This window comes from Medicago sativa, chromosome 6 (genome assembly GCF_051527215.1).
Source record: "Medicago sativa cultivar Bolivia chromosome 6, Bolivia_mono, whole genome shotgun sequence".
In the NCBI taxonomy this organism is placed as follows: Eukaryota; Viridiplantae; Streptophyta; class Magnoliopsida; order Fabales; family Fabaceae; genus Medicago; species Medicago sativa.
Window position 1 is genome coordinate 95,183,260 of NC_140754.1, and position 17,883 is coordinate 95,201,142.

At 32.6% G+C, this 17,883-nt stretch overlaps 1 protein-coding gene, 1 long non-coding RNA gene and 1 other non-coding gene across 3 annotated transcripts; 2 read left to right on the top strand and 1 right to left on the bottom strand.

Annotated features, from left to right (window-relative positions):
- Nucleotides 1–10,045: 10,045 nt before the first annotated feature.
- On the top strand, nt 10,046–12,264 carry LOC146918468 (uncharacterized). Its single transcript, XR_015014324.1, has 2 exons — nt 10,046–10,284; nt 11,964–12,264. It is a non-coding gene; the product is annotated as an uncharacterized LOC146918468 (long non-coding RNA).
- On the top strand, nt 11,144–11,215 carry TRNAN-GUU (transfer RNA asparagine (anticodon GUU)). The gene has a single exon. It is a non-coding gene; the product is annotated as a tRNA-Asn (tRNA).
- Nucleotides 12,265–14,512: 2,248 nt separating the features above from the next.
- Nucleotides 14,513–17,754, bottom strand: LOC146918470 (bark storage protein A-like). Its single transcript, XM_085720106.1, has 5 exons — nt 16,798–17,754; nt 16,488–16,555; nt 16,238–16,393; nt 15,541–15,765; nt 14,513–14,884 (listed from the first exon to the last, which is right to left on the bottom strand). Exons 1-5 carry the CDS (start codon nt 17,012–17,014, stop codon nt 14,552–14,554), a joined length of 999 nt encoding a protein of 332 aa, XP_085576232.1. The 5' UTR covers nt 17,015–17,754; the 3' UTR covers nt 14,513–14,551.
- Between the last annotated feature and the right edge of the window lie 129 nt (nt 17,755–17,883).

Sequence of the window (17,883 nt, forward strand, 5' to 3'; positions counted from 1 at the left end):
GGTGGTATTTTTATATTTTCATGATTTTATTTGACAATTTTTTAGCATTTTTTACTTTGTTTTTAAAAGAAAAATTCAAAACTGCTGAAATGGGAGAGATTATGTTTGCTAATTATACATAAGCATAATCCAGATTATAAAATCCGAATTAGTGAAAAATGACTTCGGATTTTAAAATCTGAATTGCTCAAGGGCATTTTTGAAAAATTTACAGAGCGGGCTAGTAAGGCATAGAATGTGAAAAGTAATAGCCATGTTTTTTTTTATACAAAGAGTGCCATACAAAATTCTTATAGGCCTACAAAATCAACATGCTTAAGTAAATATAAAATAATATTTATTATTATATTAAATTTTGTACTTTAGATTAAATTAGAAACTTGTTAATTTTGTCATTAATTTAAGTATATTATTTTATTATTTTACACTAATTTTTCGTATATTTAAATGTATAGTAATAAAATAGAATTGAAATATGATATTATAGTCAAATTCTATAAAATACCATGTTAAATATTAAAAAGGAGTTTAATTTTATTGGTCTATTAGTTCGTTGGTCTATTTAAATATAGGTTATGTTAGACTTATGCCTTACATTTTTTGAAAGGCCAGACTCATACTATATCATGCTTTTGAAAGGTCAGACTCGAGTCTAAAAATAAACATATGATTGGCTACAAGTTAGAGTTATACCTTACATTTTTTTGATAGGTCAGACTTAGAAATTTCAAAATCTAACCCCCAACCTATTTTCACACCTACATACACAAGAGTTGAGGCAAGTTCCTTTTTCAAACTAAATAAAATTATATAGAGTATAAAAAATATTCCAACCTGTTACCTAAAAATCTAATTAACAACTTTTGCCCCATCTCCGGTATCAGCTTATAAAATCGTTGTGGGATGAAGATGCCTCAAAATCATAAGATTGAGCTTTTTCTGCTCTTGCCTCAGTAGATTTTGATACTTTCACCCCTTTGCGTGTGCTTCTCTTGTTTTTTTCACTCCAATAAAACTTATAAGCTACATACATGTCATTCAAAGCAACCTTTGCCAGATCATTAATAGTGTGTTATTTCAATATCATAGTCATACATTTTCTTGATCTCACTCGTGTAATTCAATCAATATAGACAAATAATTCATTTCACAAATTTAAGGACAAACTTAAAAATATTTCTCAAATTATGAAAAACTTACTTAGTACTTGAAATACAACATCAACTTTTGCATTCTCCATCAAAATTTATCTTCCAGCAGACAAGCCATTCCAAGTCTCTTGTTTATGAGGCAAAATAAAATCATCTCAATAAAATGACGTCTATTTATTCCTCATCTCAAAGTTGTTGTCGAGAACGACATTCAAATTTAGAAGCAAGCTCAAAGTTTCACGATAAAAAATAAGGTTAAATATTTTCTCAAAAATACTGTAATAGCTCTTCAAAAGCATGGATTCAACTATTATTGTGCCTTTAAGAAAATCTTTAACACAAATTATGATTATGAAACTTCGAACTTGCTTCTAAAGCCAAATGTCTTTCTCTCCTACGACGTTGAGATGAGGATAAAAAGACAAAATCACTTTCTAGAAATGCTTCGGTTTTGCCTCAAACATAGGAGACTTAGAATTGCAGATGCTGAAAGGGGAACTTAGATGATTAAAGAAAAAGCTGAAGTTGATGTTTCATTTTAGTAAATGAAGTGAGTTTTTTCTAGTTTGAGAAAATATTTTTAATTGTCTTTAAATTTGCACGGTAAGTCTGCGATAAGCTTAAGAAAAGTATGATATAGACAAGAATATTAACACTTTCAATGGTCTAACAAAGGGTGCTTGGAATAATGTACAACTAATTACATTGGAGAGAAAATGCAAGACAAGCAAAAGTTAAAGAGGCAAGAGTAACATGGAGAGGAAAAGGCAGGGAATGATTTATCTTATGATGTCGAGGCATCCTCATACCATAAAGATGCTACTAGTTGATGCTTGAGAGGGGGACATAAATAGTATGGTGTATATTAATCATAAAGGAAGGAAAAAATTAGTATGATATATTATTTAAATTCGCTGAGCAATGCAAGGCAACTTTGGAAAACTTGAAGAAAATCTAGATCTCTGCACATATATTATTTATACCGTTTTCTTCTTTTTCTCATTTTTGATTTGAGTTGTTCTTTGTAGTCTAGGATCCTTTGACTCTTTTTGTAACTTGATTTTGACATTTCAATCCATTTTTCCATATTAAAAAAGATAGAGTTATATTTTTGGAGGGATTTCCTTCGTTCCTCTTTATTCATATTGTCGATTTGTTGTGGCCAAAGATTTGTGTTGTGGTTGCTAGAAAACAATGTGGCCACCAAAGTTTATCATAATAGAGAAAACGTTATAAAAACCCTTCAAAACAAAAATTGTCATTTAAACTAGATTTCAAATTCATAAGTCGAATATATAAAGGGAAAATATCAACATCCTACAACATCCGTTCAAAACGGTTATCTCTAGTTAATTGTGCAAAAACTTTGATAACTTAAATACATTTATTTTCTCCTTAATATTAGATACAAGTTAAAATTCAATTTTTAAATAAAATGTAAAGTATATAGAGAGAAAAATATAAAAATATTTGTTTGTTGGGGGTAGAAAATCAAAGTTACGTAGTTTTTTTGGGTAGAAAACGTTTGTTTCTTGATTTGTTTTAAAGAAAATTATTGCAGTGATTTTAAATCAGGCTCAAAAGTCAAAAGCCTATTATGAAAATAATGAACTAATAATATAAAACAAGACAGTAATTAATTAATCTTTGAACAAATAGTTAAAATATTATTAAACTAAACGAAAGGAAAAAAAAAGATAAAAGGGATGATAGATATTAATTAAAGGGAACAGACTGAAAGAGAGTGGTGATCTGAGGTTGTGGTTTGATTCAAAGAAGATGGTGAATGATGGGTTTTTGATGAATATATATAGCAGTGTAGTGTAGTGTTGTTTTTGCAAAATAAGAAAACTCTCCCTTTTCTCTTTTATAGACTTTAATTCCTTCTATATATATATCACTGTGACCAAGATATAAATCTGAGTTCTTTGTTTTTGTATGTTTTGACAGTAAAAATGGATTTGCATAGATAAAAAATGGTAAAGATGGATTTCACTTTTGATTGCTTGCATTCTTGGTGAAAACTTTAATCATAGTTTGGTAAATAAAGAGGAGTACAAGCAAGTGAAGATACAAGGTACAATAAGAGCGAAAAAGCAACTAGTAAAAAGAAGTTGGGATGATGCTGAAAATAGGGGTATTTAATGAAGTGTGATGTTGCCACAAATTTTATTTTTTGAGTTTCTAAGTTTTGTAATTTTTTTTTAAGTAGTTTAGAGCATTACTTACATAGCAAGTAATATATACGAGTAGTTAGTATTTTATGACTTTCTAACTTATTGTGTGTAAACACACATTATATACTAACTAGCGATATTACTTGCTATGTAAGTAACTCTCTAAACTACTATAACAGAAGTTGAAGCACGCTTTCAATTTCAACACACCTTCTTAATTCTATTTCTCTACTGATGAAACTACAATTAAGAATGTTTTTTTTTTATCTCTTCTAATATTTCTATCTTCTATGATTTAGTCTTTTTTTTTTTAAAGAAATATGATTTAGTCTTAATGTCAGCTAGTTGATCCTCAGAACTGCAAAAACCTAGTTCAATTCTTCCTTTATTAACTTGGTCACAAAGAAAATAATATTTGGTCTCAATATGTTTGCTCCTCTCACGAGCTATACGATTCTCCAATAGTTGCACATCTCTTGGTCTTGGATGCATTTTATTCCGTAATGAATGGAACTATAGAGCTTGGCATGCTGTGTAACAAGCAGCCAGGGGTGGCGCTGAGGGTCGGTGTGAGAGGCGGCAACACAGGACACCATTTTTACTTAGTAGTTTGCATTGTATAAATATTTTTTTTTAAAAGGGCGTAACTTTACTGATTAGCCCAAGACACCAAAAATCTTAGAACCAGCCCTACAAACAACAATATGCCCAACTTCACGTGATGAGAGGGCAGCAACTGTTTGTTTCTTTGAGCACCAAGAGATTGGTTCACCAAAGAGCTCAAACACATGCCCATAGTACTTCACCTATTAACTTTAACTCAACAACTGTCAGAATTACTGCATTACATGTTTTTTTCTTTTCTTTCCATAACAATATTGTTCATTGAAGCACAATGAACATTTAGATTTTCGCTTGTCTTTTGAAGTTTTGCATCTATTTAGATTTGAAATTTCTTTTGGTGAATATATAATTTTTAGTGTTAAATCCTTTCTTTATCTAATGTATTGGTCTTGTATGCGTATATTTTCTGGTATTTGCAGTTACATAAAATTCCACTTCAAATTTCGGTTACAGTTCATTATATCTAATACCTATTGGCTGCTTCTCAGCAACCTAAAATCTTGATGACGAATCCTCTTGCGAGATAAATGGACTAACGTGCGGACAAGTAGCAAAGAACAAAGATTATCCTGCCAAGTGAGACTGCATACAAATATGTTACATACGGATTTCCTTGAGCTCATCGGCTATATTCTGCTTTAGCAATAAGTTATACGGACTGAAATTTATGCAAAAGAATGCACAATGACTATATAACGTTTGTTTTATGTTTGCTGAGACAAGGCTCTTTCTGGAACAATTCTTGAATTCATTTAGTTATCATTTAGTCTTGGGTGCTTAACATTAACAATTTACTATTAGGCTTAGGGTTGCATTGTCTCAAAGCACATATTTGCATCTGACTCTATCATTTTACAACGGTGAGGACCAGAGGATAAATCAATACTACGAGGCTTTTTTTTTATCACATGATCCTCATTACTGAGTCAAGCATCTGTATTCTGTAGAGACATTTGTGATATGAACATAACAATTATGACTTGCAAAAAGGAAAACAATAGAGTTTAGAAACACATAATTATTAAATGCACGCGTATTTCTTGCACGCAATTGTAAAGGTCAGTCATTCGAGTTTACCGAGTTCTTTGTATTGCCTACAAAGTCACATCATTATTTTATTTTTTCATTAATTTTGATATCGATCCTACAGTTTGTAATGCAAAAAATAAGGCTTTTCAGAAGCACTCTTCAAACTGCATTGATCTGACTCTGCAGTGCATTGCTACTTTCCTCTCATACCAGCAATTCAATAAGATACAGCCATCATAGTCCAGCACTAATAGATAAACACCAACCCAACAAATATATGAACTTGATTTCCCTAATGCTGCAATCACTAATCTTCTGATTTCTTCTTAATTAATCTCGATTATCTTGCTAGTTTTTAGAGTTGTGCACGTGTCCGTTTATTCACCAGAAAAGACAACGAAGAGTTAAGAATGTCGCATTTAATAAAAATATTTGATGGTTGAAAACAAACATTTTATCGTGTGATACGAATAATGAATGATAGAGAAAATTTGAGAGATAAAAAGATTATGATGACCTAGTTGATGACAATATTATTGCATTTCAAATTCAATAAATAATAATTATATTTTATTTTGAGTACATAATATAAGAGAGAATTTTAAAACACATAATTTCTTTCTCCCTCTCAAAATGACCCTTGCTTATACATTAAGAAAGGGATTAAAGTTACTAAATTATAATAAAGATATGAATTTGACAAGAACATGAAATGCATTTTGAGAAGCTAATGATAAAAAGATAGATGCTTCATTGGACAATGCTGAACCTCCTCCAGCAAAATCAGACAATGCTCTAATGACAATGAAAGGTATTTTGTATTGGAAACAAACTAAAGCATCAACGATTTCCATGTCTATTGGAGTAGCATCAAATTTGGAGTTCAAATGATCTCTATAATCTCTGTTGTCAACTAACACATTGACACTGACCCTTTTTTTACTCTCACGACGACCATAGGCTTTCTTGGCAAGCAAGTTGTGTTAACAACTACTCAATTCAACATTCTGCGGAGAATAAAAAACTAGCCTCAAATAATTGTATATGTTCATTTATATAGTGACTGAAATGAGATTTGGGTTTTTTTGAGTCACACGGAGTGAATTACATATGAACCATCTGACCATGATCAGACAATTTAGATTTCATGTTCGGTTTAGTATAATTTAAAATAAAATTTTAAAAAAAAATATGTATTGAAATTTGGATCGTTTGACCTTGATGGGATGCTATAAATTGAGGTGATTGTATGGAGTACAACTTCACAAAATCCAAATCCCTCAAAATGATGACTAAATTGAAATTTGTACTTTATCAAGTATCAAATAGGTATTAGTTTTTAAACTGAGTTTTTTAATTGAAAATTTGATTTTACATCTCGCTGCTCCTAATTTTAAACTAAGATTTCTAACTCTTAAGTGTGAACGTAATTTTTACACTCAATTTATCATTCAACCCATTTTCACGTAAACCTACAAAACTAAGAGCAAAATTTTAAAAATCATTCAAAAAGTTTGAAATTTAGGTAAGATCCAAAAATGTGTCGGGTGAGCTTAGGATGATCAAGTATATGTTTCTGGCCATGGTAGTCTGGTTAACAACAAACCATTAGATCAAGTAGACTCATTATCATGATCTAATCACACTAGATCATACACCTTTTATTTCTCTCAATATCCCCGCACAACAGAAAAAGAAAAGCAACAAGAATAAAAAAAAATAAAAATATTAATAACGAAATTGTTCATAGTGTCAGCCTGGTAAAATTCCTGCCCTAGAACCTTGAGGACTCTCTGGCTATGTTCTTAAAGTTGAAATAATATTTTAAAAACAAGATTTTCCCTGCAGATAGAGAAAAGTTGGAAGTGTTTTAGAAAAACCAACTAACCTCTTTACTTACCATGTCAAATTTAATTATCTTGTAACACATTCATTCATGATTTTCAGTTAAACTGCGAGTACAACCACTACAAATTCGATTTGAGGAACACGACTCTTCACTAGTGGATCAATTCGATAGAGGAAAATGTTGTTTTGAACAAAATGAATTGATATATGAGTACATAAATGCTGTCATCCACGCTGCTGGCTTGACACAAGATCAACTATTGATGAAATGTCTTTCCTCAGACAAGATACTAGATCCTTCGTTGTTTGATCAGGTAGAGTTCTTCTCAAACATGCTTTGCCATGAACAGAAGCTCCTATTCGACTGTATCAACAAGGTTCTCATGGAGGTTTGTTGGCATTACTTTGGGGGTATCATTTGTAAACTCTAGTATAAGGCTAACTCCAAATATGAAAAAGATTATTCTTAAGGTCTGGGAAGGAGTGTGTTGGCATGTCCTTCCTTTGCCCCCACCGCACACTTTGGAACAAATTGTCAGAAAAGACATGGCGAGAAATGGAACGTGGATGGACCTTCGACTCGATGCTGAAATAGTTGGTTTTGAAATGGGTGACACCATTCTTGCAGAACTGATGGAAGACACAATATTGAGTCTTGTGAGTCAAAGTACGGAAAGTTAATGTTATGTGCTTCAATTTGAATTGAAGGACATCAAGAGCGGCATTAACTTGTAGATGAAGACAACTCAGTGGAACATCATGCAACAACATTCACTAGTAGAAAGTTAATGTTTTGTGCTTCAATTTGAAGGGAAGTACAAAAGTTATATACATCATCTAGGGGAACATAAATAGTCAGGAAGAATAATGGGGTGTCTTACACTTCTTTAAGGCATGCAAATTGACTTTGGTACTATTTTTTTAATCATACCTGATAGAAAATATAATGTGAATGAGGATCTCAATAAGGAATCATGAATCATGACATAAATGCAGGAAGCTAGCCAGTTGCACTTGCTTCTTGCAAAAGTACTAAAGTAGGCTTGTTTTCAATGATAACAGACAATGCATCAATTTTATTTGGTGTGACATACTTCACCCTGTGACGGCTAAAGATGTTTGATTGTATATTTTGTAAAGTTTGATTTGTTGATCAGATTACCTGATGTGTGTTTTATTTTGTTTGACATCATACTTTGTATATTTGCTTTTTGGTTAACCTATTGTATTGAGTGTGTGTGGAAATAATGAAATGCGAATTCAGCTTAACATAGTATCCAAGAGAACATGTAGAAATATGAATAATATGTTTATGTTTATTTGAATTATAGTTACTGATTTTGCTTCTTTTTCATGTACTTTCTTCAAGGGAGTGTGGTGTTCAACATCAAAAAAGTACTATTATGAAATAAACTAATGACAAGATTAAAAATAGAGAAGATGATCAAAGATAGAAAAGATGAGCTTATACTATTCTGAGACATGACAATGGGGCGGGGTGGGGACGGGTTTTACATTCCCCCTCCCCATATCGGATTATCATATACTTATCCGTTACCCTACCCATACCGGGGATGAGAAATTGAACTCTATCCCCGTCCCCGACGGGTTCGGGTATCCCCGCCCAATCCCCGTCCCCTCATTGAATAAATAAAAAATATAAGATTTTTTGCAACCCCTAGAGAAATGTTGTAATGCATTATTCAACAATATGCTCACTTTAACATTTGTTAGATCGATTGATTTAGTTGCTCCTTTAAATATCAATGATAGTTTTTATAACACGAGAATTATCAAACAAAATAACATGACATATCAACATAAAGTAATTTTCTGCATTCGGGACGGGTTTGGGTATGAGTTCGGGGTGGGTACTTATATACCCATTACCCGTCCCATATCCATGTTTTAAAATCGGGGAAAACCCAAACCCAGTCAAAACGAGGAAAACCCGTCAAATTGGGTTTGGTTCGGGCGGATAACCACGATTATGGGTTTTGTTGTCATGCCTAATTCTCTTCGCAAGTGTGTTCTTTATATTGCAATATATAAGTCCTATTTATAGGACAAAATGTGGTAAGTACTTAAAGAGCCATAAGACCAAATGCCAATAACAAATGAATATAGACATTCACTCATAGGAGTTAAGGGGTATAGAAAGTCTAGGGAAAATGGACATCCACACTTGTATTTAATATTATTTATAACGTTCCCCTTTAGATGTCCATGAAGTATCAAAATGTCCTATTAAATCCATACTAAGGAAAAACTTTGTAGAAAAGAATCGTTAGATGCATTTGGCCTACAATATAAGCACACATTAGAACATTTTAAAAAGGACAACGATGATCTTACAAATTTTCAGCTCTCTATTCAATTATTCCAGTAAAAAAATTATATGATTAATATCATGTCAAAAAAATAGATATCATGTCTTCACGTTGCAAAGTTGGACAACAGTTTTTTTAGGGGAACAATTTGTTTGTTCAAGATTAAAACAAAAGTTGTAAGCATAAGCTAATCTTTGTTTATTATCAGTATAGTAAAATAATCTCTCTGTTTTTTTTAAGCAATAGTAGTACAATAATCTAGACATTAGTGTTAGAGATCTTTTTATCAAGCATAACCTAATTTTTGTATGTCAAAATTACTTTTAACAAATAATTTTCTCTCATCTACACATAATTAAAATTACTATTTTTTATTAAAAAATCATTTCTCTGTCCCCGTGAGCTTAACTCTCAAATAATTGCCCGTTGGCTATATACTTACCGCTTAAAAATGAATAAACGAGAAATTCGAGGTTTGAACTCAAATAATTTCTCTCAATTTTTTTTTTTTTGCAATAGACTGTCTCTAACAATTAAACATTTTCAACTTATTTACATTTTTTATGATAGTCAAAATGAGACACTTTAAACTTATATACATCAAATATTGAATAATTTGATGAACTATTAATAGTTAGAATAACTAAATTATACCAATTCTTGTAAAAAAAAACTAAATTATACCAATTATTTTATCAAAGTTACTTTTTATTAATTAAAAAACCTCAATCAATTTTTATCAATTTGATTTTACAAAAAATTAGTTTTGTAGTTTGCACCATTGAAACTACAATAAATCATTTATATAAACTAGTACTAGTATAATATAATAAATAGAAAGTAAAAACGGGTGTACATATAAGTAAAAAAGTAATAGTAATGCTAATAAGGTTACAATGAATAGTGGGCCGAGGCCCAAAAAATAGAAAAGCCCGGAACAAAGCCTATAAATTGGAGACACGCTGCTTTCTTTTCATTCGATGATTACGATTCTTCAAAGGTATGAACGGTTCTTCAATCATCCAAACGCGGTTCTTCTTCTTTCGCCGTTCAGACCTCATCGATGTTTCACGTTACGATGTGTTGGTGTTTTCGTCTCGTTGTCGAGTTCTTTTTCCTTCGATGGTACGTTTCTAGCACTATCTTGATTCTTGAATTTTATCATCTTGAGTGCAATTCTAGACTTTGAATTGTCACTCATATATTATATGATATATGGGTCTAAATTTTGATACTATTATGATGCCGCAATGACCCGAAAGGAATTGATGGATATTATTTGTTCCATAAATGTTTCAAGAGTTTGGATGCCTCGATGACCCTAAAGCAAACATTATGCCTCGGATGCCTAAAATGTGATATATGAATTTTTATACATTAATAAATGCCTCGATGACCGAAAGAATTAATGGATATTATTTGTTTAAAAAATAGTGCAAGTGCTTGGATGCCTCGATACCCTAAAGGAAACACGATGAACAATTCATTCATAGTGTAAAAGTTGCATGTTGCCTTAAATGTGATATTGGTATGAATTTTTTTATTCTTAATATAAAGGATGGATCCATGCTCTTATGATGACCCTGAATGCAATTTCTTAATTGTAAACTGCCACAATGAGATGGAACATAGGATGCCTCGATGACCCGAAAGGAATATGAATCATGGATATTTTCGTTAGCCAAGGTAATGGAATTTTCACAAACCCTTCTGGTTTTTTAATAATTGGTACATGTTGTTAGGATAAACATTTTCACAAGAACCTTCAATCCTCTGCTTTATACAAATATAGACAAATGCGGACGCAGAGATCGATTTATCAATGTGAATCTCGAGTGTGAATGGTTGACCGCTGCCCGGAGGGGCTTGCTATTGTAACCTTTTCTCCTGGTGTATGTGAAAAAGAGTGATGAACCTTTTTTTGTTCGGTCATAGGTTGGTGTCCAAAGAACGAGAGTCGGCTTCCTTAACTTAAGTCCGTTGTTCCTCAATAGCTCAGTGGTAGAGCGGTCGGCTGTTAACCGATTGGTCGTAGGTTCAAATCCTACTTGAGGAGAATTTTGAGTTATCACTTTTCTGAACTAGCGATTCCTGTCCTTCCCCTGAGTTTCTAAACTAGCAGAATGGTGGGACATCAAAGGTTGGGAAGTTTATTGTGTTTTTTTTTTCTAGTTGAGACCATGAAAAGAACCTGCATTTTAGAACCCAATATGAGGTATTTAAGTAGAACATTCCTATTACATAGATACCTTACTAATTACGCAAACACCTTGTCGGTCCTAGCACTGCAGCGACCCAGGTCATGAAGTGCTGGTTTGTCATTTCAAACGTTTTAATATACTTGGAGAAGTGTGCCTCTAGATTCCATGAGAATAAGTAGTGACCGTAATGCCCCTTGGCCCTTACCCTTAACATCATGAGAGAAGTTATACATGGGGGTAAAATAACTGTGATTTATCAATAGGAAATATGTTGAAGCTTTTTTTATGTAATTATATTATGATAAAATATGACATGTGGAAGCTCTTTGAAAAAGTAAATTTAATTTGTGAGTTAACTACTTTGGTTGTTAACTTGAGATCTATATATAGCCAAGGTTTTCAGTTGTACAAGCTGATTTGGGCTAAGGCCCAGATCTCGGGTGGCTCACATGCGTAAAATCTTCACAATCTTAGACTCTGATGCAGTGGGTGGTAATCATCTTTGTTGGTGATATTTGCATGAATCATTCAAGCGATGGTTTAATCCTACTATTTTCTAACCATTTTTCGTATTCCTTGATCATGCATGTATACTAAATCAAGAGAAGGATTCTTGTTGGCGGTAAAGCAAAGAAGACGTTGGAAGGAAGTTCTCTTTTCCCTCCAATTTTTCAGGTTTAGAAAACGGTGGGGAGGAATAAACTGAATCAACAAACTTAAGGGAGTGATCTTTGAAATGAATTATAAATATGCAAAGTAAAAAAAGAGAAGATTTAAGGATCCTAGGTGGCCCTAAAGACTCTTAAATTTGGTTTTTAAATATGTACATTGGTATGTGAAATGTTGTTTGCATGCTGAGATTTGTGCATGACTTAATTTATTGTTTGAAAGGACTAAATTCAAATATGATAGATAGCAGTGGACATTCATGAGTTAAAAGTCTTGTGTGAATGATCAACATGTTATTGAGATTTACATGCTTTGTTTTTGTGCATCTAAGATCTCTTTCTGCTCTACAAGTATGCATATTATAATTTTTGTTGTTTGATGAGAGGTTCTGTTATAATATGCTTTGAATGCTTGTTTGAAATTCGATCAATTCATGAAATTTAGGGGTAAGGTTGATTTCAGATTTTGAAAGTGTGTCTTACACCACTTATTTTAATTGATTTATTATGTTCTGGTAAGTCTGAAAATAGGTCATTTGAAAAATGGCAAGGAACGCTAGATAGCTTAGAAATCCAGGCTTCAACTCTCTTTTTTTCTTCCTGCATAATTATGAAGAAATCATACTTAAATATGAGTGTTGTCAACCTTGGTACACAACATATCAATTGGAGATGAAGTAAGGTGGTAGTGCTAGGTAATTGCCTTGAAATTGTGAGAAAATACCACCTAAATCATAGACTAAGAGCTACTGAAAATCAAACTTGTAAATATGAGTTGGAATAAGTTAGTTTGTTGTTATTCCATCTATAAATATTGAAAAGAGTTGCACACAAAATCTCTTGGACAAGTAAAACTCAAACTGACATTGCAGTATGTACCAAATCGTGTAAAAAAGGCTCAACTTCAGAATGGATAATTTTCTCCCACAGTTTTTGTTTGCTAAATACTATGTTCACACCAGAAACCAGATCTAGTAGACTACCAGGACTTCGGTTGCACCCCAAGAAACCAAGTTCATGACTTTAAGGCATAAATGAGTGGATAAAAGGATTAAATATCGCATCAGATGTAGAAATGGAACAAATCCTTTACCAACAGTCCAAATATAGATGAAACTAAACTAGGGTGCAAGTGAAGGAACCAATATAGGTATTCGAACCAAGAACTGTCTCATAGGTTTCGATGTAAAGCTAGCTAAAGCCTAAAAAGGGGTATGATAATACAGCTCTCCTAAACAAGAATGGACTTTTGAACAAAACTTCGTACCAGTTTTCTATAAATTTTTAGTACAATTTTTCAAGCTCCAATTGTCACATAGTGATGAAGCTGGGCCATGATGTTTTATTTAACTACTTAAGGATCTGTCTTCCATTTATTTAAAAGTATCATACACAATAGAATACTAATTTATTGTTTCAATATTCTATGTTTTTAGCATTAGAAGCAAAAGCTTAGATTTTGATAACAGAAACATAATCATATTGCAGGTTACAATAAGTTGTATAGCAATAGTAACATTGCAGGTTTGTATTCTTGCTAATTTTGACAAAGGGGATTTAATCATTTTAAAATAATTTTTAAGATACGTTTTTATAATTGAAGGTAAATGTATACTTACTCCTTAGCTGTGAAAAAAATGACTGAATGGGATTGCTTGTGCAATACAATCTTACAATTGGCAAAACTTTTATTTCAATGGAACATCTGAGTTGCCTTCTGCAGAAGAGTTTCTTCTTGCCTGTTAGAAACTCAATATTACTCTAGGTGGTTGGTTGGGAGTTAGTGATGCACCTGGGTTAGCTCAGGCCTTTACGGGTTTAGGGGGGGGGGGGGGGGGGGGTACGAGAGTTAGGTTAGTGTTGCTTCTTATTTGGCATGCTGTTATTTGGACCATTTGGGCGACCCAGAATGACTTTATCTTTGCTGGTGGCTTACTCCGAGAGCGAGAGGAGCCAGTGGTGGACAGAGTTAAACTCTTAGCTTGGAAGTGGTTTCGGACTAAGTGCCCTGCTAGTTCCTGCTCTCTCTATGAGTGGGAGGTGCAGTCTGTCCTGTGTTTAGACTAGTAGGGTGTTGTGGTGGTTTGGTTTTGCTGGGGTTGCTTGCGGGGTTCGGTCTCCCCGTCCTTCCTGGTGCGGCTTTCAGGTTATTCGTGTTGTTTTTTGTTGTCTGCAGGTGTTTGTTGAGTTCGCTGTTGATTGGGGCGCTCGGGTTTTGATGCTCTCTTTTGTTTGTTTTTTTTTTTTTGGTGTTCTGCGCTCCTTTTGGGGCCTTGTGTAAAATATAATTATTATTTATTGAATTTGAAATGCAATAATATTGTCATCTCCTAGGTCATCATAATCTTTTTATCTCTCAAGTTTTCTCTATCATTCATTATTCGTATCACACGATAAAATAGTCGCCAAGCGACACACCCACAGAACACCACAAAGGAGAACGCCCCTAACCCCACAGACGGCAAAGGAGACGCACCCACATCATTTGCTTATACATTAAGAAAGGGATTAAAGTTACTAAATTTATAACAAAGATATGAATTTGACAAGAACATGAAATGCATTTTGAGAAGCTAATGATAAAAAGATAGATGCTTCATTGGACAATGCTGAACCTCCTCCAGCAAAATCAGACAATGCTCTAATTGCAATGAAAGGTATTTTGTGTTGGAAACAAACTAAAGCAACAGAAGCACTTTCCATGTCAGTTGGAGTAGCATCAAATTTGCAGTTCAAATGATCTCTATAAGATTTATTGTCAACAAACACATTGGCACTTACTCCTTTCTTTACTCTCACCACCATAGGCTTTCTTGGCAAGCAAGTTGTGTTAACACAACTACTCAATTCAACATTCTGTGGAGAATAAGTAAAACATTAGCCTCAACCTCAAATAATTGTAGATTTTCATTTGTGGAGTGGCTTAAATGAGATTAGGGTTGTGTGTGGTCACATGCCTCCAATCACACCTAAACTGTCCGACCATGATCAATCGGTTTAGATTTCAAGATTGGTAAATTATAATAAAAAAATCAAAATATGTATTGAAATTTAGACCGTCCTATGGACAGTCAGAATTCAGCTAACTGCAAGCAGTTATACTACACACAATCCAAATCCCTCAAAATGATGACCAAATTGATATTTTTATTTTATCAAGTATTTAAAAGGTTTCAAGTTTTTCTTTTTCAAGTACCAAATTTGAACATTTATTCTATAGAAATACCTAGTGGATGTTTGGGTCCACTCTTTAGAGAGTCAAAAGTGATCTTGAAAACTTAAAATTTATTTTGTATGCTTGGAGATTATTAAAATTGATTTTGCATATAGAATCTATTCTTATTTTAAACTATGATTTATAACTTTTAGTACTCAAATTTATTATTCAACTATCTTTCACGTGAATGTGATAAACCACAAATGGTTTTACCGTGAACTTACTTTTAACTAAAATCAAATTTTGCACAAAACAAACACTTGTAATGAGACTTTGATTAGGGGGTTGAACTCACCTTGAGCTTTCTTGCAATTTCAAAGTAAGTTTTGTCAACTGGAACCCAAAAAACAGGCTGCCAAACTTCAGAAGTTCCATCAACAGGAAATACTCTCTCTGGTTGATACCAAACCTTGTTCAACAGATTTTCCTCTGATTTGGAATGTTTTGTGTAGTTGTTGTAATTGGAAAACTTAAGATAACCAAATTCTCTACCGAAATCTCCAATGTCTTCACCAAACCTCTGTTCAATTAAATCATAAGAGTAAGATGAAATTATTATTTAGGATTGAATTAAACTAGCATTAGGTGTAAAAAAATTTACATTGTCAATTAATAGTAATATAATTAGATCATTAAAAATGTTTGATATTAGTGGACTATGCTTCGTTTAAGTTTGTTAATGCTCCGTTTATAATTAGAGCATTGAACTTTTAAACAATGGAAAATGCTAACAAATGTCTTAGAACATTGTTTAAGCAAATAAAAAGAGTAACTTTTGCAATGAAAATAATGTAGTTATATATGAGACTACTTTAACTTGTATTTTCAAAACAAATTTTATATTTGTGTATTCGTTAAACATTGTCCTTAAAGCACTTGTTAACACGACCTTTAAACAATTATTGAAAAATTTAAAAGCCCATCTATCAATTTTTGTAACTTCAAAAACTTTATGAAAATATCTAAATAATTGAAGCAACTTGTGTGTGTACCTGCCAATGCCAAAGTCCTGTGTGTGCCCAATACTTTGGAATTGTCACATCTCCAATTTGGAATTTAGAATTTACATTACCTGCAATTCCATAATGTAGAGCTCCTTCTATATTAAACAAAGTAAGCAATAATTGAGTTGCAAGACCTGCATTTAGCTACACAAATAGAAAACAAAAGACTAAGAAAAAAAAGAATGAAATATAACCAGAAGTTTAAGTAAAAGCATAAGCAAGAAGAAATTTAGCTTACCATACCCTCTCCACTCATAACAACAATAACCTTCTTTTTTTCCAATTCACCGATCCGAAAGTGTCTTCCTACGTCGTCAAATTTACCAAAAATCAATTGACGTCGTAATGTTCTATCATAAATTTAAAATTTCATTTCTATTGATGTTAAAGAGCATCTCAAACTTTAGAACAACCAATACTTATCACCAAAAAGTAATGAACTAGTTTGGATAAAAATAGAGGCATAAAGAGAAAGGTGTCATATGCATATGTGATTATGTATACAAGTATAATCAAATAATTGAACAACATATTGTTGTGAAATTTACCAGCAAAGTCAAAGTATGGAAACTTGTTATAAGGCTCAAAGCTTGATGAATGAAGAAGAGGGTTCAACTCATAGGCATTTGGCACAACTATACCAATATATGGTCCTTGGTTATTAATATTGATGATTTCTCTCCAAGAAAGTTGACTAATGGCACCATAGGCATTGATGCTACTTCCCAATAATACTATAATCGCAAGGACACCTAGAAAATCCATTCTCTTTCAATGGTTTTCTTTCAAGTAGTTCAAACATGAAAATATATAAATGAACACATGGTTGTGGAAGTATTAAATAATGTCACACAAGAAATGAACAAAATAAAGATAGAATGAATTCGGATATGATTTCATGCAGGGAGCCAATCAATCATTTTTCTATATCAACCTAATAAATGTGACATTTAATTTGTTTGTGAAGTCCAGACAATATGCCCCCACCCCACATAGGCTAGGCTATTTTTTTTAATAGATGTCAACCTCCTAAATAAATACTCCCTCCGTCCAATAATACTTGATATAGTTGACCTTATTACGCATACCGATGTATAATTTTGAGTTTAAATATCTTGAATAATATATTAGTAAAAATTATGAAAATTTGATATTTTGAAAACTCATCGAGACAAATCTAACGACATCTTATATGATATTAGTTATCTTTGTATATTAGTAGGAAAAATATGGTCAAAGTAAGTTAGGTCAAAATTACACATTTTTATATGGGTCATCTATTGCGGGACGGAGAGAGTATCAATTATCTTGTTAGTGTTTACAGTTGTGCACGTGGCCCTTTTTTTGTTGTGAAGTAGCTTAGTGGTTAGAGCTCACACATTTTAAATGTGGAGAAGTGGGGTGTTCGGGGTTCAAACCCCAGTTCTTGCATGTAATATGCAATATCCCTACCAACTGAGCTAAGTGCACATGACCCTTTATTCAATAAAGAAGACAACAAATAGTTAAGAATGTCGCATTTGATAAAAATATTTGAAGGTTGAAGACAAACATTTTATCATGTGTTTAGGAATAATAAAATATGGAGAAAATTTGAGAGAGAAAAAGATAATGATGACCTAGTAGAGGAGATG

Bases quoted from the DNA above. Each gene is read 5' to 3' on its own strand.
- LOC146918470 (XM_085720106.1), bottom strand. From the start codon at position 17,014: ATGGATTTTCTAGGTGTCCTTGCGATTATAGTATTATTGGGAAGTAGC. The intron at 15,766-16,237 runs GTACACACACAA...TTAATTGAACAG, and splicing joins CAGGACTTTGGCATTGGCAG to AGGTTTGGTGAAGACATTGG. The intron at 14,885-15,540 runs GTGAGTTCAACC...TATTCTCCACAG, and splicing joins AAATTGCAAGAAAGCTCAAG to AATGTTGAATTGAGTAGTTG.